The 22,140-nt window shown below is 31.1% G+C and overlaps 4 protein-coding genes across 6 annotated transcripts; 2 read left to right on the top strand and 2 right to left on the bottom strand.

Annotated features, from left to right (window-relative positions):
* Nucleotides 1–4,320: 4,320 nt before the first annotated feature.
* Nucleotides 4,321–8,447, bottom strand: LOC111288337 (protein JINGUBANG-like). The gene is made up of 2 exons (XM_022879183.2): nt 7,378–8,447; nt 4,321–5,221 (listed from the first exon to the last, which is right to left on the bottom strand). Exons 1-2 carry the CDS (start codon nt 7,984–7,986, stop codon nt 4,496–4,498), a joined length of 1,335 nt encoding a protein of 444 aa, XP_022734918.2. The 5' UTR covers nt 7,987–8,447; the 3' UTR covers nt 4,321–4,495.
* A 1,060-nt stretch (nt 8,448–9,507) lies between these two features.
* On the bottom strand, nt 9,508–13,057 carry LOC111287700 (uncharacterized). Of its 3 annotated transcripts, none has more exons than XM_089758953.1 (9): nt 12,906–13,057; nt 12,728–12,807; nt 12,604–12,638; nt 12,393–12,487; nt 11,415–11,523; nt 10,958–10,971; nt 10,326–10,427; nt 10,116–10,247; nt 9,508–9,730 (listed from the first exon to the last, which is right to left on the bottom strand). In XM_089758953.1, exons 1-8 carry the CDS (start codon nt 12,963–12,965, stop codon nt 10,119–10,121), a joined length of 624 nt encoding a protein of 207 aa, XP_089615079.1. In that variant the 5' UTR covers nt 12,966–13,057; the 3' UTR covers nt 9,508–9,730; nt 10,116–10,118. The 3 variants fall into 3 exon arrangements, with proteins under 3 accessions (XP_089615079.1, XP_089615078.1, XP_022734106.2); XM_089758952.1 differs by having other exon boundaries at nt 9,508–9,787; XM_022878371.2 differs by lacking the exon at nt 9,508–9,730 and having other exon boundaries at nt 9,924–10,247; nt 12,906–13,056.
* A 60-nt stretch (nt 13,058–13,117) lies between these two features.
* Nucleotides 13,118–17,902, top strand: LOC111287590 (uncharacterized). Its single transcript, XM_022878233.2, has 8 exons — nt 13,118–13,240; nt 14,401–14,507; nt 15,359–15,402; nt 15,514–15,596; nt 15,780–15,888; nt 16,793–16,806; nt 17,071–17,172; nt 17,662–17,902. Exons 1-8 carry the CDS (start codon nt 13,196–13,198, stop codon nt 17,773–17,775), a joined length of 618 nt encoding a protein of 205 aa, XP_022733968.2. The 5' UTR covers nt 13,118–13,195; the 3' UTR covers nt 17,776–17,902.
* Nucleotides 17,903–18,625: 723 nt separating this feature from the next.
* Nucleotides 18,626–21,574, top strand: LOC111288412 (Signal recognition particle, SRP9/SRP14 subunit). The gene is made up of 4 exons (XM_022879294.2): nt 18,626–18,818; nt 19,079–19,172; nt 19,289–19,398; nt 21,179–21,574. The coding sequence occupies exons 1-4, from the start codon at nt 18,816–18,818 to the stop codon at nt 21,329–21,331; spliced, it is 360 nt and encodes a 119-aa protein (XP_022735029.1). The 5' UTR covers nt 18,626–18,815; the 3' UTR covers nt 21,332–21,574.
* Nucleotides 21,575–22,140: the final 566 nt, after the last annotated feature.

Here is a 22,140-nt window from a genome sequence, read left to right on the forward strand (position 1 = left end):
CAATTCAAAAAAAAATTACCGCATAAAACTTTGAAAAAATTCATTAAATCGATGAGTTCTTTGATAATGCATATAATATATATATATATTAATATACTTTCACTTTATGATAACAAAATTAATGCTTTTACTTTTTATAAAAAACAATGACATTTAAATGGGTAATATTACATTCTAAAAATTATTTATTTTTAATCAAATATGAGCTCCTTCACTAATATTTATTTTTTAATTTATAACAACACTTTTAGGAGAAAAAAAAACAAGAATTTCCTCATAATGAATAGCCATATTATTTTTACTGTTTTTGGACACTTTAAGGATGATTACTTCTTGCATGATGTACTAAAATGGTCTAACAAAAAAATCACAAATCATTCAGGCCAATTCAAGCATGTAAATTACAAATGCAAGATTTTTTGATTGTTGATTTTTTCCCCATTTTTGTTATAATTTGAAAGGAGAAAAAAATTGATGTTAATTTAAGTGATATAAAGAGTGTGTTATTTTTTAAAAAAAATTTTTGGGTTTGATTCCATTGAAACGATGTCAAAAAATAATTTTTTATAAATTTATTAAACTCAACATAATAAATTCATTTGAATTAATTTGAAAAAGGATATACCGTATTAAATTAAAAAAAATCCATGCCATTAAAAAAAAAAATAGTCTTTTGTGATTTTTAGCAAAAAGAATTAACTAAATTGATAAATTGTTCTTTGATAACGCCTAAATACATACATTCACTTTTATGGAAAACAAAATTGTGTGTGTGTGTGTGGTTTATATGGGATTTTACATTAACTTAAACCAATCGATTTTGAGTTAGTGACATGTCTTATCATTGAATAAAAAAATAAAATGTGTGTTCATTTTGCCCCTACATGTTGCTAGTAATGGACTCATCAAACGTCGTCCACGAGTGCTCCTGGTAAGTAGGGCCTGCAGCTGGCATTTGGCAGGCTTCCCACATCAGAAAGTTGGGGTATGTGCAAATGGTTTATATAAGAGTTTGTATAAATTTTGGGCATTTGATTTTAATTAATAGCATGCACAATTTTTAATAAAATAAAGCAGTACTTTTACGCTTTTAAGAAACAAAAAAATTTAAATGGATAGTAAAAATTATTTATTTTTAATCAAATATGAGCTCTTTCAATAGTATTTGTTTTTTGATTTATAACAACTTTTTTAGGAGCAAAAAAAAAAAAAAAAAAGAAACAAATAGCTAGTAAAAGTAAGTTGCAATAGGAGCTTATGATCATATAATGAATAGCAATATTATTTTTACTGTTTTTGGACACTTTAAGTATGATTGCTTCCTTCTTGATGTTCTAAAATGGTCTAACAACAAAGCCACAGATCATGTAGCCCAATTCAAGCATATACATTACAAATGCAAGATTTTTTGCTTGTTGATTCCCCCCCTTCCTTTTTTTTTTTTATAGTTTGAAAGGATAAAAAAATTGTCCTAAAAAAATCCTATTGATTACAACTTAAGACTTCATCTTGAAAGCAAATGCTAGTTTTTGTTGTAGACTTAGATGTGTACATTTATATACCAGTATCTTAACCTTGAAGAACGAGGAATCCTATTGCTTGTAAATTAATGTATCTATCTTCATTTATTATTTAGTATCAAATAAATGTAAAATAAAAAAAATTATTATATCAAAATTTGTATTTACATGTCAAATACAAAGCAAGATTTTTTTTATTTTTATTAAATCTATATATAATTTTTGTTAAAATTTTAAATTATAATATTTTCATATTTTTTTGTATCGTATTACTGTATTATATTTAATGATAGATGTCTTATCTAAGAGAAGCTTATAGCTTTTAAGGATTATCATATGGCAACAATCAAAGCGATATCAAATGCTAAACAAAATGGACAAAACAAACAAGGGAAAAACAAAAATAAGGAACTCATAATCACATTTACATTTACTTCCGAGTTCTATAATTGAGATGTAAAGGATTTAAGCCACTAGACTTTTAGCCAATTTTGGCACATATATATTTGATTGAATACAACTTGAGAAATTGCTACTTACAAAAACGACTTGCATGTTCTCAGCATGGAAGTCAAGAACAGCCTCATTGTGGAAATGTGGATAACACATGTAGCTCATAAAGGCTGAAACAAGAATCAGGAATTTGGTTATAGACAAAATTTATAAAGACTAAAATTTTCATCCAAGACATTGATGAACAAGCTAACTTGTTATTACAATTAAAGATTAGGTAGAAGAAACATCTTTGATATCGGTGGTGACATCAAGGACAAAGCATCTGACAACATTTGCAAATTATTTAAACTTTTAATATTTTTTTCTTTGTAATCAATAAGCCCTGAATTTTTTATTTCTGGTCAAATAAACTTTTAAACATCTATTTTTATCCAATTGAATTTTTAAATATCTATTTTCACCCAAATTGAGCCTGATTTCAATCGGTGAAAATAGATGTTCGATGACTGAATTGATTAAACTAAAACAATTAAAATTTGGATGATTATAGCATTTTTATTCAAAATATTTGACCCTTTAGCCAAAGAAAAAGGAATGAATGGAAGTATCCCAAGCATCTGGCAATATTTGTCTGTAAAAGTATTTGTATGGTATCACATGCAAGCATAAATATGGAAATGCCCACCGAGGTGCTACCATGGTGCAACAAATTTTCCAAAGGTGTCATCTTTTACTTCCATTAATGAAAGCTGATGACTCCTGCATCATTCCAGAATCTCTGGTCAACATAAGGGCTTGGCGTAAGAACAAAATGATAAGCAACTGCATAAAAATCCACATAAATTTCCAATTGTGAGGCCAATTATCATTCTTGAGCAAAGAATGCTGAAAAAATGAGGCCAATAGAGAGAAGACGGGCAACGCTAGCACTATTTGCAGTAACATAATCTTCATACTCTGATTGGAGTAGATGGCTTTGAGAAGCAGTTAATTATATATTCATAATCTTTACGTGGGCTCCATGCTTGCCCGATCATGAATATTAAGTTAAATTAAAAATAATTAACTAAATAATTACAATAAACAAGCAGTTATAGAATTACATCAATGAGCAAATCATTTACTCTAATACTCTTATTTTTATTTTCTTTATATCTTTCTCTTAGTTTTCAAGTAACACTAATGTTTTACGTCATGTTTCAAATGATTAATCAAACATCAATTGACATTAACCCTTGCAATATGTTGTTCATATATATATGTGTGTGTGTATATAGACACATACACATATATATACATACATACAACATCCTTTCAAGTTTTTTATTTTTTTATTTGAAGGAAGTCACAATTTAAGGATAAGAGAAATGTTTTAAGTGTTAAGATTTGAATCTCAAATTTTTTGAATCTTAAAAATTTTGAGATGGGCAGAATAGAAATGCGGTTTTCAACTCCCTCCCATCTGCCAAAAGTAAAAAGAAAATGAAAAAGGAGAGATAGAAAAATGTAGCTAGATCATGCAACCATGTCATGGTACACAAGGGCATACACTTGTTAGAGGTTGAGGAGATACAAGTCTAGGATTCAGTGCCCTCACCTCCTTGCATCCTGACCATTGTACCAAATTAAACTTAATAAATAAATGATAAAGTCAAACACACCAAGTAGACCAAATTAACCATTTGCCTTGTTGGCTGCTATTCATGGAACCCGAAGGCTTATTTTAAGCAGTAATGAGTTTTTGAGCTTCGACTCATAGTTTTTTTATCGGTTCAACAAGATTTATTTACGTTGAATTTAATAAATATATGAAAAATTATATTTTCATGGCTTTTAAAATGATTTGAACCCAAATAATAAAAAGTACACTTTTTACCACTTAAACCAATCATCCGTTGGTGAATTTGAAAACTGATATCTGAAATATCAAGGGTCCTCACCAGAAATTTTTTTTGGCTTTAAATATCTACTAGCAAAACAAACTGCCATTTACAGGTATCCAGGGGAGGATAAAACTTACAAGAAATTATTTAAGTAACATTTGTGAAAGTTTTATTTTTTAAAATGATTTAATAAAAATTTTAATAAAAAATTAAATCAATAGATTAATAAAGTTTAATATAAAGATAAATAATATGTAAAATTAATTAAAATTATTATTTATAATTTAAATTTTATCGATATTTATTTAACGGTAAAAATTATATCAATACTTATTAAAAATGTCTATTTAATAAATATATCAAAATTTATTAAAATTCTTTTAAAAAAAATTTACATTGAATATGATGAAATCTTTTGATCTATTGATTTAAATTTTCTATTTAAATTTTTATTTTCTCATTTTTAATTAAAAAAATTTGCGAATTTCAATGTAACTTTATATAAAGCTTTCCCATCTACGAGTCTATTGCTTATTAGTATACAACAAAATTTTGATAACCAGTATAAACAAACAGAAAATATTGCTTGCAGTCTTGTGATTAAGAATTATACTGTATTCTCCGAACACAAATTACTTAAACTCCATCGTCCAACCCAAAACAATCATTTTTTACGTAGTTTCCACTTGCACTTTTTGTACGTGTTAGGCGCCATACCTTGAGGACTCCATCAAGACTGCCAGTGCAGATTGTGCAACCATCCTCAACCTCCTCCCCTGAATGCCCCAAAAATGCAGTAACACATCTGATTGGTCCTCTATGGCCTAGTAAAACTGCTAGACATACATGTTGACCATCTTGTTCCCTCGTCCAAACCCGGCAAGATGAGTCAGCTGAGCCACTAATCACATAATTAGACACACTGGCTAGGCACATAACTGCATGAGTGTGACCCTGGAGAGCGCCACCGTACTGCAGTTGGCCTGACAGCCAGCCCTTGAACCAGTAATATATGTATCCATCAGTACACCCTCCATATAACACTCCCCCATCTGCAGTTAGAGTTAGAGTTTTAACAGGTGAGGATTTGGCTGGGAGGGTTACCATAAGTGAATGTGGCCACTCCCCTCTAGAAAAGTTTCGCCGCCAAACTCTGACGGTGGCATCATCAGAGGCAGTGTAGAGTATTCCATCATCAGCCACAATAATAGCATTGATTGGTTGTGAATGTGCTGGGATGTTTTCAATGCACTTGAGGTCTGATATTCTCCAAACTTTCACAGTTCTATCAAGGGAAGCTGAGTATAGAATGTTATCTGATGTGTTGATTGCTAGTGATGTTATTGGCCCCATATGCCTCATCTGCAAATTAATTGAACAAGTTAATGTCATATTTCCAATAAGAAGAGACAGATTATGTAATGTATGAAGTAGAAAATTGTAATGAAAAACTTACTTTTTGTTAAAAAAAGGAGAATTAAATTAAGAATGCACAACAATTGATAGAACATTAGTATTATTTTTATTTTTTGTTGAGTAGTAGGGGATTTTTGAGTTTTGTTTATAAGTGTAAATGAATATGGTTTTCAACAAATCGTTTATGAATATATTTGGTTTCTATTTGTTTATATTCGTATTCGTTTATTAAGTTTAATAAACGATTTTGAATAATATTTTACATTCATTTATTAAATGAATGGAATACGAATAGAGATTTATTTGATCGGTTTATGTTCGTTAACAAGATCGTTTAAAGTTCATTTAAAACTTGTTTATTTATTGTTCATTTATAATAATAACAAAATTATATTTTTATTTTTTACTTTAATCTTGTTTTAAAATTTGTTAATATTCTTTTAGGTTCGTTTATATTTATTTAAGGTTTATTTGTTTAAATTTATAAGATTATGATTTATTTATTGTTTATGAAAATGTTCATTTATATATGTTTGAAAATATACTCATTTTATATTAATAAATGAGATTGTTTAACTTAATCAAAATGAATATAAATTATGAACATCCTACCATTTAAACGAATTAAACTAAAACAATAAAACAATTTTTTTTACCAAACTCAAATCAAATCCAAATACCTCTAAAAATAAATGAACAAATTATATATATTTGTTCATTCGCCTATGTTCGATTTATCTACGGTTCTAATTTTACCCATACATCTTTTTTCTATCATATCGGTTCAAACATAATTATTTACATTGTTTTTAATAAATTCACAAAAAAATATTTTTTCTGCAGTCTTATAACCAATTCGAATTCACACTCTTAACTGAAAGAACTCACAAATGCTGTCTATAAAATAGTAAAAATAAAAAATCAGAAAATTATTAATTTCATGAACTGACGCATTAATTCTCATTCAATTGAAATTTCCTTATTTATGAACCCAACAAGAAATGGGAAAATTCTGTTGAAAGCAGTATATCAGCTACACCTTTCTGAGACAAAGCTTTAATCATATGAAATTTTCATTTCAATCTTTCCAACCAGATCTATGTATACATTTATATAGAGAGAGAATAGGAAGTAATGTCTGTTTCTGTAGTATAAATAAATGGTTGGTGTGCTACCTTAATTGCTTTGAGCTATGACTATGACTACCCCCTTCATCCGCCATTTTCATCTGCCATTAAACATAGAAATGTCTAACCCTAACAGTACCGGCTTTAATTTAGCCAAAAATTTCGGAGATTAGTGCAATTATGATCATAAAGGACATTACCAATATCTATAGACATAATAAATTTTGTATCTTGACTAGGGTTTGAATTCATGTCGTGTCTATTTTTTGTAATATAGGTATAAAAATATTATGTTATAATTTTGTTCATATGTTAAATATGAAATATATATTTTTAAATTTATATAATTTTTTTAAAATTTTATATAATATCATTTTATATTTTTATATTGTTTTCATATCATATTACATATAATATTTAAATTAACAGATTTGTAACCAATCTTATATGCTTGCTGAGCGTTCAGTCTCTTTATCTTAAAGGTTCCTTTAAACTTATGGGACAAAACTAAGATGAATTTATTTATATAAAGTTTGTGTATTTTTTTAATCTTTTAATGAACATTAATAAAAAAAACCTTATAAATTGATAGAATTTAATGTGAAAATTAATAATATTTAAGAAATATTAAAAATATAATTTATAATTTAAATTTAAAAGATACAATAAAAATTTTATTAAAATTTTTTATTAAAAATATTTATCTAAAAAATATATTAAAATTTTTTCAAATTTTGTATAATTGATTTATAGAATAAGATCTTTTAATTTATCAATTTTAATTTTCAATTTTTCTTTTACTTTAATCATTTTTAATTAAAAATTTCATGAATTTTACTTTAAAAACTTTATTTAAAATTTTCCCACCATTTTCCTCCAGTAAACTTACCCTCACAACAAAGCTAATTATAATTGCTAAAACAAAAAATACCATAAATGCATACAACAAATTAAGTCATAGCTATAGCACATTACCATCTTATCTTTACCGGAAATGTACCTCCGGACATAGCCTCCGGTCGTCGGGATCGTTGCCAACTTGACATGCTTCAACGTACCATCCCACGTTCTTTGCCACACCCGAATCTTGGTATCACCACAGGCTGCAAAAAGCCTTTCACGGGACACTGCTAGTGCAACAACAGTGCATGCCTTAGTCTTTAGCACTCCACACTCTGCGAACTCAGGCAACTTCCATATGCGTATCAAGTTGGTATCAGAGCCAGTGTAAATGATCCCATTTGAGATGGCTATGGCTAAAATCTGACCATCTTTTTTAAGGACTGAAGATAGGCATTTATAGGAAGTGTCAGGTGTGACGGTGTGGAGAGAAGGGGTGGGGTTGAACGTGCAGAGAGGTGAGGATAGAGTAGGAGTGCTGTAACGAGGTGGAGAGAAATGGAAGCCATTGAAGGAGGTTTCTTTAGTGGAGATGCTTCTAAAGAAGCTTTGAACTGTAGTTTCTGTTATTGAAAAAGAGTGGTTTGGAGTGTCTAGTGAGGCCATCTTTTTGTGATGAGTTGTTTCTCTTATTGCAAAGGTTGGGCAGTATGGAGTTGAGTTGGGGGAGTTCAGTGAGGCCATCCTCTCTCTCTCTCTTTCTCTCTCCAACACAACGCAATTGAAAGAGCTTCTAAATGATTTCTGTTGTGTGGACCTTGATGGTTATGGTGGGTCTCTTCCTTTTCAATCATGCACCAATTAACTAAGTCGAATGCTCGAATTTGGTCTCTATTTTTTTAATAATTAAGATTGGCAAGATTTGAATTCTGATGATTAGTGTTGGTGTGAAGCTGCTCTTTTCCGAGTAAAATCCTGAAAATAGAAGAAAGGGAAAGAGAACTATTAAAGATAAAAGTTGGGAGTATTTTTAACGTTTGTGCCCCACCACTTAAATCATAAATCGGTCAAAGAAAAAAATAAGGAGGAGATCGTAATGAAATATAAGAGAGCAAAATGGATTGTATGGTTACTGGAAGGTGCCATTTATACCTGTAAGGTGGGAGTTTTAGACAAATTAAGTTGCTCGAGATTAGCTTTAGGATTAAGATGACTTGATAGGTTGAGTTGAGTTAGACATTAATCACCTAATTATGGAATGACAAGTTAGCATCTAAGAGGGCTTAATAAGTAGGCTTATGAAATGACAAAGCTGACGTGGCCTCATAAATTCATGTCGGCCTAACTCATCAACTTGATTCAAAAATCGAAAATACTGCTGACAGTCTCTATTAGATTACACAGTTGTCGACGGTCTCTACCTTTGTAAATGCAAAGAAATACATTGTAGTAGTGATTTCATGGTGTGAAAGGTCATCCAACCTGCAGCAAAAACCAAGTCATGGTCATTTACGAAATGGTACATAGCAGCTAGTATCGTATTGATGATTTCATCTAAAACTTTTGGGAGCCATTAACTCCTTTCTAGAATTTCTCAAATGACCCTGTATCGTTCAACCATTCAACACAGTAAATTCTCAGTAAAACTATTATTTTTGCAAGTATATATAATAATAAGAGCATGTTGTAATAATGAAAAATAAAGAGAAAGCACATGTTATCTAAACAAAGATTTATCATTCTCCATTGTGGAAGATGAAAAGTGGATAGGCTAAGCTGGATTAAGATGAACTGCGATGGAGCCTTGAGTAAAAGACAAAGATTTATCAATAATATCATGTCCCCTTTTCTGACATACAGAATATGATCTACTACAAGTTAAAACACAAAACCAAAAATTTATTTGATCTACTACAAGATCAGAAGAGAAGCCAAGAGAAATCGTGAATGAATACATAAAAATAAAAGTTTGTCACATAAATGTAGATAGATAGATAGAAAAATATATGTGCTTTTCTTTGATCCAGTTGGTTGCGTTCCCACTGATTAAAGTTAGGAATATAGTTATAAAACGCACCATTCAATATGATGAGAGCCCTACAATTGGGCTTATGAAGCCTAGAAAAATAAAAAATTTCATTCAATATGCCATGCAATTCACATGTTATATCTCTATTTTGCTAACTCATTAATGTATATATGCAAAGAACATCAAACCTATAACTATCCAACAGATGATCAAATCTAGTAAGAGAAATGGTGTACTGCAAGAAGCTTGCCTTTGTCTTTGCTGCAATGGCTGTGGTTCTTCTAGCCACAGTGCCTCCAACTGCGTTTGCTGCTTGTAACGAGGTTGTGCCTTTCTCTGTTGAAGCAAATGTCGACCCGACTAAACATCAGGAATCCCTTGGCCAATATTTTCACAGTTGGCAAAATAGTCATGGCATCTTCATCCATAAAGGTGGATTTTGCTTGTTCCGTAGAATTGCTGTGAAAATTGCAGAAGCATTGTAGGATGGTGTTTGGCTTGCTAGAAAATTTGCAGCTTCAAAGACAGAATTAAAGTAATATTTCTCATTGCCTTGGTTGTGGTAAGAGAGTTGGTATTTCCTATTGTTTCCTTTTTTTGTTGCAAAATGTAAAGTTCTCCAAGAACATAAATTCTATCAAATACACTCAAATCAACCAACTCAGTTTTGTTCAATTTCCATTCACATTCAACTTACAAAATACAATTCCATTTGGCTTGGTTTCCATTCATGTTCAAGTGGCAAACATATATATTACATGAAACTTTGGCCAAAAACTCACTTGATCTCTCATTGTAAAAACCAATTAGCCTAAAAACTTAGGAGAAAGTAAGAAATGTTAACCTATCAATTTTCGGATTCTTCTAACTCGATCACCGCATTAAATCCAAATTCCTTTCCAGGAGAAAATGAAACTTTGAGCTCTTCTGTTGTTTGGCTTGTGCTAACCTTCTTGTCTTTCACATTCAGATTTTCCTGTTTCAGAAGAGGAGCAAGAGTTAATTTGAGCTTTACAGAAAAGTTGAAGGTAAAATATTGGTCGAAATAACCTGCCTCCTTTACATAATCAGCTACAGTTGAGGTAACTATTTCTTTGATGACAAACTTGGTGACACGGTCTTCACCAAGAATTTGTAACAGGAAACTCTTTGGGACCTGCCAAATTTATCCAATGAGTATTGTTTTACAACAATGCAGACGCAACATAACAAGGGCAAATTTCTATACAATAGGTTCATAAGTTGATATAAGAACAGTGCTCTTGCATAACTTCATTGTTATCAAACTTCACTGCTTGCATAACTCAATTGATTTATGTAGCCACTCTTAAGAGATGGCATCCAACAGGTCTACAGTTTGAATTCCATCACCTGCAACCTCTTTCCCTGCTCCTAGGTCTGGTGTTCATACAGCCTTCTTTGTACCAAAAAAAAAAAAATCACAGCTTAAATTTCAGAATTTTTCATCGTAGCAAGGTTCTCTTGATAGTGAGATCTAATATATAAATGTTCAAGAACTATAAAAAATTGGGTCTATTTTCATTTCCATTTCCATTTTCTATAGTACTTTTTTTATAGATATTACTCACTAAAACTGATCACAAAATAACTTACTAACAAACATGATGGCAAAAAGCGAGGTCAAATGACAAATCTGAAAAGTTTTAATAGTAGAAAGCCTCTCACCTTCGTTGTTTTTCCTGCATTAGTGCCGAACAAAAAAATACAATAAAGTCAGAATTAGGGTTGGCTTTGGAAATTGCATAGAGTAGCAAATTCATGAACAAATGGGAAATGGTAGGTACCATCAGAATAGAAAATTGACATCCTGCAAATAAACATGCGTTGCTAGCAACAGGTAATTAATCAACACTTAGCCATGACAATTAACTTGATGACCCTAAATCCTATCAAAATATTAAGCCCTTTACCATTATCCTTAAACCATTACAATGGTGCATAATTTAAATAAATATGCACACACACACAGAGATTAGTCAAACTCCAACAGTAATTTACAAATAAACGTATCACTGTTTCTTATTCTTGGAAAGACATGTAAATTAGCTTAATTTAATCAAGACTTGAAGTGAATCACTATGAATAGGAGCTTAATCTATATACAATTGCATCAATGAATTACCTCCCTTCTCTTTACGAAATCCAGGAATTGGCGGCGCTTGACGAGCCAAATCTGTCAAAACCTTATTAAATGCCTTTTGTGTCTCAACCCCAGTAACATCCACTCTAAGCTGGCAGGAGAAAACCAAGAGAATTATTCCTCAAAAAACTTGACATATGCACAGATGAACGTCCAAAATCAACAAATTCACATCATTGCTGTCAATAGTTTTAAAAAGGTGGATTGCTCAGGCACGAAAAGCAAGACTTCAGGATTTCTTTGAACATGGTTCCAGCAATTAATTTCACCCTATCATGAGAACATTTTGGTGCAAATAGCAAGAGCATGCAGATAATAGTATTTCAATCCCCAATTAACACAGATGTGCCTAATTAAAAGAATTGCATTCTAAGATACCAATGAACTGATATGCATGCTTCAGAACCATTTAGCAAAACTGCATCCAACAAGCCGCTTGAGCCAGAACTAGCCAAGAAGAACATGCTCATATACAAGTGTTTGAAATTTTCTTATTTTAGCTAAAGCCATTCAGACAGTTTTGCTCCAACTTTAACCACAAAATAAAAATAGGTTAATCTATGGTTTAGCCCCTGAATTATATCATTTTTTATGATTCGTTACCTATAGAAAAAAATTCATTATTAGATATCAGAACTTTGTTTTTGTTGAGCATTTTGTCCCACACACTAATTCTGTCAACGGTTACCTGATGTGGCTAAAAAACAACAAATAATATCATGTTGTCTGACACATTTTTATTGGTCAGCATTTTCCACATCAGCATTTTGACTTCAATAGTTCAAAATGTTTGACGGAAACAAAGTTCTAATATGTAATCATAATTTTTTTTTTTTTGTAAGTAATAAATCGTTGAAGGAAACAAGGTTAGAGACCAAATTACATATTAACCCAATAAAAATGCATGAATGTTATGTAGTCACATTAACATAGACAAAAATGCATGTTTTTCGGTTTCACCTGTATCTTATTCTCGTCTCTAGACTCGACAACAATCTTAGCATCTTTCAAGGCTATCACATTGTCATCTGCATCTGAAATTGATGCCTCCAAACCTAATAACATTAACATTCAACACCAACATCATCAAATTATTTAAATTATTCACTCAATTAATCATGGAAAAATTTTAAAAAAATGTTTGGGAAATTAAATAAAAGCTGAAATTCACCTGAAGCAAGTGCAGATATTGGCTTCCTCGTATAGCTAACAATTCCAAGATTAAATTCAATAAATTAACAACAAAAAGACTTTTAAAAATATTAGCAAAAAAAAAAAGTAAAAATCTGACTCACTTGTGACTCCGAATTTGCTGGTTGTAGTGAAACTTGATTGTTCTGTTAAAGCAGCAGCAACAGCTACTAAAAGAGACATGCTTCCATTTGAAAACAGGAAAAAAAAGTGGAAAATTAATTAAAAAATAAGTTAATATTGCATTAATTATAGAGAAATTATGGGTTTTTTTTCTCTTACTCGAAGATTATAAAAATTATGGAAATTGAAAGAAATTGTTGCCATGCTTGTAAACGCCATTTCTTCTGTTCAAAGCAAATACTATATTAAAAAAAAAAAACTTAATTTGAAGAGAACGGGGACTGAGAGCAGAAGATAAATGGATAATATGGATCACGGTTTGAGAAGAAACGATGTCGTTTGAGAAAACCCTCTATGGCGGGAAGATAAAGCGCACCGTTTAGGCTATAACAAAGCAAAGACAACTGGCGAAATAATAATAATAAGCAAAGAAGGAGAAAAAGAGGATAATGGAAATAGCCGTTAAGAGCCTTTGGTTGAGTTTAAACCCCAAGGTAAAGTGGACTCTCTATTTTTTTAATTTTTTCTCATGATTTTACGCTTTCATTTTCATGTTTAGTCGATCACTTGAAATTACCCACTTGTGATTTTTTTTCTTTAAAAAAAAACTAATTTTTACTTTATTTTCATATGGCAAAGTAATGCTCTTTTCTTCTTGTTTAAATTGCTGCAAAATCATTTGGGTCGAAGTTTTTCAAGTAGTTAATGTAGTTATCAGCCTTTATCTCGTTTAATTCCTCTTTGGGTATTACTCTTGTGCCTGCTTTTAACAATACAACTGGAAAAAATGGTTTTTTGTCGAGGCTTTTTTACATACAATTGGCGTGCAATAGCAAAGGAATCTTTTGATTTTAGAGGAAAATGATGGTGTTAGAGAAAAGGAGGCTAAAGCTTTTAGTTTGTTAAATAAAGGGAGCTAATGCAAATTGCTGCTCTTGATAATCACTTATTGTTTGGGTGTCTTGTTTCTAGGTAGGGGAGTAACTGAGCCAAACAAAGTCGATACAGTAAGAACCTTGAGCTTGAGCTTGAGCTAGATTTGAAATTCGTTGCTCGAAACTTGGTTCAACCTTTTTCGAGCTTTAATTTTCAAATTCGAACTCGATTAAAGATAAAAATCGAATTACTCAAACTCGCTTGATTAGGTTCGTTTAATAAAATAAGCTCTCGATTCTCATGCTTGATTTCAAGCTCAATTATATATTTGAGCTCAAATTTGATCTCAAATTGATATATACGTAAAGGTAAAATAGTAATTTTTTAATTAAAATAATAAAAATATATTAAAATTTAAAAGCTTGATTAGACTCGTGAGCTATTTGAGTTAGGTAATAGGATGCTCCAATTCAATTCGCTCAATAAGTTGAACTACTTAGGCTCGAGCTCTATTCAACAATGATCAAGACAAATTCAAGTTTTATCCTAATCAAACCGAAATAGCTTGCGAACATTGATGTAACATTTACACCCATAGTTTCAAGTAGAGATTTTGTTTAAGACAAAATCCCCCAGAATACTGCACACTTTCGTTTTCATCAATTTTCAATTGCCTTTAATGCAGTAGTGGAATTCGACTCTTGTGTAAATCTCTTATATACAAAAGCATTTATCTCATGGGTTGGTTAGCCTATTACCTTTTTTTCTTGTCTTGCAGATTATTAGCTATAAACATGTAGAGGATGTCTTTTTTCCTAATCTTTCTTGTAAGAGAGCATGTTTTCCTCCTCGAATACGATACAGAGCTCTAAAATCCCAGGGAAGGTACTTTTATTTCACTGCTTAAGCTTAAACCTTAGCTTGTAATCCGAAATATTTCCTCTAAAAGACCTGCAATTTAATCCGAAATATTTCCTCTGAAAGAACTGTCTTTCTTCACTTTGTATTAGTTGCGATGATACTCAAAGGACTGCTCTCCAAATTGATTAAGTTGGGTCAGGGACAAATATGTGTTTATGTACTGTATTTAGAATTCTTAGAGACTTTGTGAAATATAGCACCTAGGATAATCAATATCTGGCTTTTTCCATTGTATCAAGAAAACAGCTTATTTTGACTATTTATAATTATTTTATTTATGTCCAACGCTGACTTCATTTGTGGAGTTTGTGACTTAAGTGAGTATGGTCTGCTCGATGCTGCTATTTATCACACATCTACATATGCTTGCTTTACAACATGTTGAACTTTCATTGCACCATATTCTAGAGTCGATAAATTTTGTTGTTGTCAGCACTTGGCAGTTACTAGATATAGCCATATAAACTTTTAATTCATAGTTGTATATCTGATATCTGATATTTTGAAAGGAGAAAGCTGTTTTTTTAGTAAATTTTCCACTATTCAGAAAAGTTTTAAGGTGAACAACCAAGTGGACTCACTCATTTTCTATCTTTAAAAGCCTTATAGGTTTCAATTCAAGAAGCACTTTGTTTGTTTCATTAATTTCCTGACTCATATTCAGAGGCCTTTGTCTTTCAACTTGTTTTAAGTTTTGATTAAGTCCATTCCTTTTCTTTGCGAATTCTTGTATTCAACTTCACTTTGAATGAGTACCAGCTAAAACTTGACATTATCCTTTTCTATTCTAAAATTAAAAGTCCCTTTTCTTTCAGGGAAAGACAAGTATGTCTTCATACCACTCATGCTGTATCATCAGGTGCAGAAGCTGATAAATTCTCTTTCTAGTCCTAGTACAATTTTTTTTTCTTTTATGTGCTTCCTAGTTCTATTTTAGATATCGCGTCACTTTTTTATTCAACTTGATTAGATGTGGAAGATGTTGGAGTTTCTTTACAGTTTGAAGACTTCATTGTTACTGCTACTGGTACCAAAAAGAGCAGAGAGCTAAAGGTACAAATTATTTTATATTTTGGGGTAATGTGAAATAGAAATGATGTTTCAAGTTGGAAGTGAAGCATAATAATCATGCAAAGAGGTGGCTGACATTTAAAGAGAAGTTTATGCTGCCATTTAAAGGCAATTGGTATGGCTTTGAATATTAACCTAAGCTATTGCATAACTTTCTTGAACTAGATAAGAGTTGAGGTATCAGGAGCCAAGACACGAGCAATTTTTAATGATGTGTTTGACAAAATGGTTGCTGCTGCCCAGCCAATCCCAGGTTTTCGAAGAGTAAAGGGAGGTACTATTTTATTTCTAATGAATAAGCACTTTTTCTTGGTTTTCCAAATGCATCTTAATGTTACTTGAGGGTTTGATTGCATCATGTTAGCATGGAAGAGCACCTTGTAAACCATATATATGGCATTTGCTACTAGCAGCTTGTTGAATGCGTCTTTGCACCTTATGTTCTTCTGTGCTGATGTGACCATTTCTCTCCCATCAGCAAAGAAAGTAGTCAGCTGTCATTAATCCTATGATATTGTTAATTTTGCTGTATGATATTCTTTCAAAAGCATTGTTCTCCCATTGGGTTATAGTTGGTTGGTCTTTTATACTTTTATTTATTTTGGTGCAGCCAGAGTATTGCATCTGCAAATTAGTAATTGCCAGTAAAAAGCCTCAAATCAGTAGGGAGGAATGGTATAATCCTTTATGAGAATGAAAATGGTTTGCAAAGTTGAGATTTAACCAAAGAAGAACCAATCTTAAGGAATTTCAAATAAACATATACTTATTGACCTGAAACTTAGAATCAAGGACTTTCATTGCATTTAGAATTGCCTTATTTTCTTGACATTACATTTTCTAGTTGTATTTTATTATATTTTCTAGTTTTATTATACTTGCATCCATGAAAGACGTGGATGCAAGTAATAAGAAATGATATGAGGGTAAAGAAGTAGATGAAAAGGCTGTTATTAATAGAAATGAGTGGTGCAAGAAGATTCAAAACTACGACTTAACATGATTCTTTTTTTGGCCTTTCATACAGCTAATCGTAGAGTTATGAGATATAAGGCTTAGTTTGTCGTTGTTATTGTTGTATTTTATTATACTTTCTCTCCTATTAATAAATTGCTGACGTTTTCTATGACCACTCCATTGGTTGATTTGTCCTGCAATGATACTTTGGGGCCTGGCAGGAAAAACACCAAATGTAAGTTCTAATATCTAAGGATTTACTTCGATAACTTCATTTAATTACAATTAGTCATATAATGATGTTTTTCTTTTAAGTGCTAGCATTTCATAAAATGGTTACACTCTATATAGCATGTACATGGATGATATTTGTGGAACTCTATAACTAGATAAAAACATAAATACTCTGTGTGTGTGGCTGCAAGTGCGAGCTTGTTGCATAACCCTTTTTGGTTGATCAACTTTTGACAATTACATCCTTTTCAATTGTGTCTGGCAGATACCAAGAGACATTTTATTAGAAGTTCTTGGAGCTTCAAAAGTTTATGAGCAAGTAATCACAAAAGTAATTAACTCAACTGTAGCTGAATATGTTGAAAAGGTAAGCAGTTATCACTCTCGTGTTACCATACGTGTTAAGCTCGTATAAGTGTTTAAATTGGTTTGAATTTGTATGTTTTGATGGTAACTTAAATCAAGATATCAGATAATTGAAAAACAGACCTTAATGTTCAAGGTACCATTGGAGAATTATGGACATAAGTGGATTATCAGTCATATTGTTGAATTTGATAAATTTCTGCCTTTTCCACAAAAACCACTTTTGTTTTACTAAAATGAAGATTTGAGGCTCTACAAGTTAGAGAGAAGCACCACATTAAACATGCCTCGTCAGAATGTCACCAAATTGAATATTTCAGAAAAGATTTTATTGTTCTTGTAGTGACGACCTTGATCAAATGAAACTAACTCTTCATGGGTTTTCTTTACTTTTCACATTTTCACAGCAGATCAGGGCTTCCTCTTTCAATGGACGCCTCTTTGAATGTTGGTTTTTCACCTGAATTTTATGTTCATTAACTTGTTGCAGGAAAGACTAGCCGTTGGTAAAGATTTGAGAGTTGAGCAAAGTTTAGAAGATCTTGAAGAGATGTTCGAACCAGATGAAAAATTTAGCTTTGATGCAGTCATTCAACTTGAATAAACGAATTGAGCAATATATACAACACTTTGACTAGTATCTTTCCAATGTGTACTTTTGGGATGTTGAACTATTATTTCCAGAATAAGATTCATGGATATTCTATTTGGAGACTAATTATTTCTGAGCATGCCATGAGTATTAGCTTGATCACAACCCTTGTAGGAGATGATAGCCAAAGCACTACTTTTTTACTGTCTCAAAATCAACGTGATTCATGCAGTTATCTTTAAAATGTGTCATTTGATAAATTTAAAATTTAAATTTCAATATCTTTTTTTTTTTTTTGTTATCTCCAAACTATAGCTTTAGTTATTAAAAAAATCATAATAATAAGAAAATAAGATAAAAATGAAACACGTACACTCCTTTTGGATGAAGAAAATTTGCAGCTAGAACCTTGATATCAATACTTACCTTATTAGATTTTGACTCTTAAGTGATAAGAGAGTTTGTTTCTTTCAAGCGCACAAGCTCAAATTCTTTCAAAAAATGTGAAAAGATAATTTTTCATAAATTTATTAAACGTGATAAAAATAAGCTTGTTTACATTGGTCAGGAAAAAAAATGTCTTGAGTAAAACCTAAAAACCCCTTATCACTCAAAAAATACTTATAAAATTTGAAAATTTCACTAATAATTTATAAAATAATAATAAATAAACAAGTGAAATAAAAGAAAAAAACCAAATTGGTGTCAAATAAGTATTTTTTTTGTTTTTCGCCCAATTAATTTAAGAAGCTAAGCCCATAAATCTTTTTGTTTATTTTATCACAAAAGGCCCATAAATTTCTTTTTGAAGGCCCAGAAAACTTTAAATTAAGTAAAAGCTGAAAACAAAAATTTTTGTTTCTATTTTTTTATTATGGCCAATATAAAAACGCTTGAGCTCAATGTCTGCTTTGAGCTTTTCAGATTGAGAAAAAGGATGTACTTAGTCTGTACTTGATTCTTCTTTCTCTGCCGTTACCCTCCTCCTTCAACCTGCAGCAAACGATTGCTTCTTTTAGTTTTGGTTTTGAATCTCAATCAAAGCCTTAATCATGGTAACTCTTGATCCCTCTTTTTCATTATTTTGTTTATTTTTCTGGGTTTTTCTTCTTTTCTCTAAATTCTTAAAAACAAAGAAAAAATTATTGGGCTTTTGTTTAATCGCAAAGGGTTTTATTGTTTTTTGAATTTATATATGTTTGGGGTTTTGATTTAGTGTAATTGGATTGGTTGTTAATTGTTCGTTTCTTTTTTTTTTTTTAGGGCATTTGATCTTATTTCTGCTGATTTTTATATTTAATTTTTTTCTTTCAAGGTTCTTCTACAACCAGACCCGTTTCTTAATGAACTGAAAAGCATGTTTGAGCGCAGCACTGAGACAGGTTCTGTTTGGGTTACTCTAAAACGATGTAAGAATTTCCCAATTTGTTTTTTTATTATTATTGGTCTTTTTTTTTTCTTGGGGATGTCTTGTATATTGGATTTTTTTTTTTTCATTAATGCTCTCAATTTTCATGTTCCATAGCATCCTTGAAATCTAAGGTTCAAAGGAACAAAATGAAGACTGCTGGACAAACCATTGAATACCGATGTCTTATTCGTGCAACCGATGGCAAAAAGACAATTTCTACTTCGGTACTCCCTTTTTTCTTACTGTATTTAGTTTTTTCATGTTTGGTTTCATAATTCCTACAGTTGTTTATGCCATGGATAAAACTATTGTTTTAATGCAACATTGCATTTGCCTGATCGGATGGAATTGGATACATTGGTTAAGTCGGTTGAATTGCTCTTAAAAATGAGTCACTTGTTGTCATATGTGGCATAAACCAAATGTGATCTCCGTGGAAGAGTAGAACATATCCATTGGAAACTCTGGTTTGAGTTGTGTAATTCAGGTATTATGGACTATATAGCACTCTTGATTGCTTTGGATATGATTTGTGCCTACACTAGGTATGATTTTTTGTGTCAAATGATCGATTTGGTGTGACTCCCTTTTGCACTATATCCTTTTTATCTTTATAGGAAAAGAGAAACTTATATTTTAGCAGTATAGTAAAGCTTATAAGTAGATTTTGACCTGCTAGGTGGTAATAAAAAAAGCATCTAATTGACTTCATCTGCTTTTTGTAAGAATTGTGATCTTGCCAGATGCCTAATAGTTTGGCATTCAATGGAATAGCTTACTTTCCTTATATGCCCCTTAGGAGGCAAAATCAGGTAGGCTCCTGAATAACTGATGCACTCATTCAGTGTTGAAACTTGAAAGGATGTTAGGTATGAGGTTTTTATAGTTTCATAGGTTTTTGTCTCATGTATGAGTGGAAAATGATGAAAGATTTTGGGCTTGTACTGACTAAATGCAACAATGTCTTTTATCCCAAGATTTGCTTCATACATCTGCAGGGCCTACCTTCATGCATAATTGCTGTTATTTAACAACTTCATTAATTCTGCAAAAATGCTCCCATGACCAGTCATCATTCAGTATGACAAAACTTATATTTTGTACGATAAATCAATATTGAACTATGTCAAGTTTTATATATTTAAAACATTTGAATGGAGTAAAAAAAGTCAATATTTTTCTAATAAAAAGTATTTATTGCAAAAATAAAAACTTTACAAAATTATAGTTTCTTTAGTGAATGGTTTCTTATTTTCTTAAGATGGGAGATTTTTGGAATTGAATCTTTTATTTTAAAAATGGTATGTGACTATTACGAATTGTCTTTGCTTGAATGATAAATTTGTCAAGGCACTATATATATATATATATATATATTGATAAGGTGATAACACTGAAATAAATATAAATAGCAATATCCTTACAATAGTTTACTGAATTTCTTTTGACATTACCACTGTTAATTTCTATTTGCAAATTATTGGTAATTATAATTAGTTAATAATTTATACTACAACGCTGAGAACTTGATGTTTAAGAAAGTGAAAATGAGGTGATTCATGTGATTTTGCCAAATAAAAGTATCTGCCTTTGGGAGGAAACCAAGTTGCTTTCCAATTCGTTAGCTGCCTTAGGTTGTAACTTGCTGTGTAAGTAACCAATTTGAAGCATTAAATTTTGTGGCTTTAGAAGTGTTAGCCATCCCATCAGTTATGACTGACTGTTATGGTAGATGAGCCTTTAGTTGTATAGTTTCTTTTTTTTTTTTTTTTAATTTTGAAACGTAAATATTGGCAAGAAATGTTATTTTGCAATGTACCGAAGGATTTGTATGTAAAATATAAAAGAAAGAAAGAATATATATAAAAAAAAAAAAAAAACCAAAATGATCATGTAATAGCATTCACATGCATGTCCTTATGGAAAGAGCTATTTGTTCTTGTGGAAGTCAATCTGTTATTGGTTAGCCAGACTGACCTTCTATTAATCCTTTTTGTTGGTCAGGTTGGAGCTAAGGATCACCAGCGCTTCCAAGCTTCTTACGCCACCATTCTTAAGGCTCACATGACTGCATTGAAGAAGAGGGAGAGGAAGGACAGGAAAAAGGCTGCTGAGGATAAGAAAGACAGTGGTTCAAAGAAGCCAAAAAGGGTGTGAAAGGTTTTTACCAGTGGTTCTATGCAAACTCAAACTTTCCATTGCCTTCTTCGAGCTTTCATCCTCACCTAGAAAATGCTAGGTTCTTTTTTTTCTTTGGAAATCGAAAAGATTCTCTTAATTTTAAGCTATTACAGTGATTAAAGACATGGGTTTTTGTTTGGATGCCCCTTAGGTGTGATTTCAATGGATGATTTATTTTTTTTGGATCAAGCTGATAATGATATGAAAGGATTTGGCAGAGATTTGTTTTCTTGCCTGTTGCATGTTATTCAAATATGTGTTTACGCGGCATCCTATTATTAATTGACTGTGTATAGGAGTGATGCAGTGTCAGTGTATCAAATATTAACTTAAAAGCAAAGGGGTCATCATCTATGGTCATTTGTAAATCTCATACAAAATCGAGGTATGTTTTTTATGATCAATCACTTTTCATGTTTTCTTCTTAGATGTCAAAGCCTTTTCCTTAGTTTTTAGTTGACTGGAGAATTCATTTCCTGTTATAATATGTGGAATATAGTACAAATGTATTTTCTTTAAACCCAAACAACATTCTTTTACACAGCAATAAATAAATAACCAAATGCTTTTTTCATATTTTGTTAATCTTTGTTTTCGTTTCCCATGAATAAAACAAACAATAATACTGAATTAGTTTTAGGGTAAACTCTAGAAATATTTTATACAGTTTTGTTATGTCTATTTACTCGATGAAGAAAATCAACTTTTTGGGTCGTCTAATCAATATATGTTTAACTCTTATGCTGTTTGTTTTTTTTTTTTTTTTTTTTTTTTTTTTTTTTTTT

The sequence above is a fragment of the Durio zibethinus genome, chromosome 4 (genome assembly GCF_047325235.1).
Source record: "Durio zibethinus cultivar Kanyao isolate XHJ-2024 chromosome 4, ASM4732523v1, whole genome shotgun sequence".
NCBI lineage: Eukaryota > Viridiplantae > Streptophyta > Magnoliopsida > Malvales > Malvaceae > Durio > Durio zibethinus.

Excerpts from the sequence above, each read along its gene's own strand:
- LOC111288337 (XM_022879183.2), bottom strand. The coding sequence starts at position 7,986 with ATGGCCTCACTGAACTCCCCCAACTCAACTCCATACTGCCCAACCTTT. Across the intron at positions 5,222-7,377 it reads TTTCCGGTAAAGATAAGATG|ATGAGGCATATGGGGCCAAT; the intron begins GTAATGTGCTAT and ends ATTAATTTGCAG.
- LOC111287700 (XM_089758953.1), bottom strand. The coding sequence starts at position 12,965 with ATGGCGTTTACAAGCATGGCAACAATTTCTTTCAATTTCCATAATTTT. Across the intron at positions 11,524-12,392 it reads GAGACGAGAATAAGATACAG|CTTAGAGTGGATGTTACTGG; the intron begins GTGAAACCGAAA and ends TTCTCCTGCCAG. Across the intron at positions 10,248-10,325 it reads TAGCTGATTATGTAAAGGAG|GAAAATCTGAATGTGAAAGA; the intron begins GCAGGTTATTTC and ends CTTCTGAAACAG.
- LOC111287590 (XM_022878233.2), top strand. The coding sequence starts at position 13,196 with ATGGAAATAGCCGTTAAGAGCCTTTGGTTGAGTTTAAACCCCAAG. Across the intron at positions 14,508-15,358 it reads GCTCTAAAATCCCAGGGAAG|GGAAAGACAAGTATGTCTTC; the intron begins GTACTTTTATTT and ends CTTTTCTTTCAG. Across the intron at positions 15,403-15,513 it reads CACTCATGCTGTATCATCAG|ATGTGGAAGATGTTGGAGTT; the intron begins GTGCAGAAGCTG and ends CAACTTGATTAG.
- LOC111288412 (XM_022879294.2), top strand. Across the intron at positions 19,173-19,288 it reads TTGGGTTACTCTAAAACGAT|CATCCTTGAAATCTAAGGTT; the intron begins GTAAGAATTTCC and ends CATGTTCCATAG. Across the intron at positions 19,399-21,178 it reads AAAAGACAATTTCTACTTCG|GTTGGAGCTAAGGATCACCA; the intron begins GTACTCCCTTTT and ends TTTGTTGGTCAG.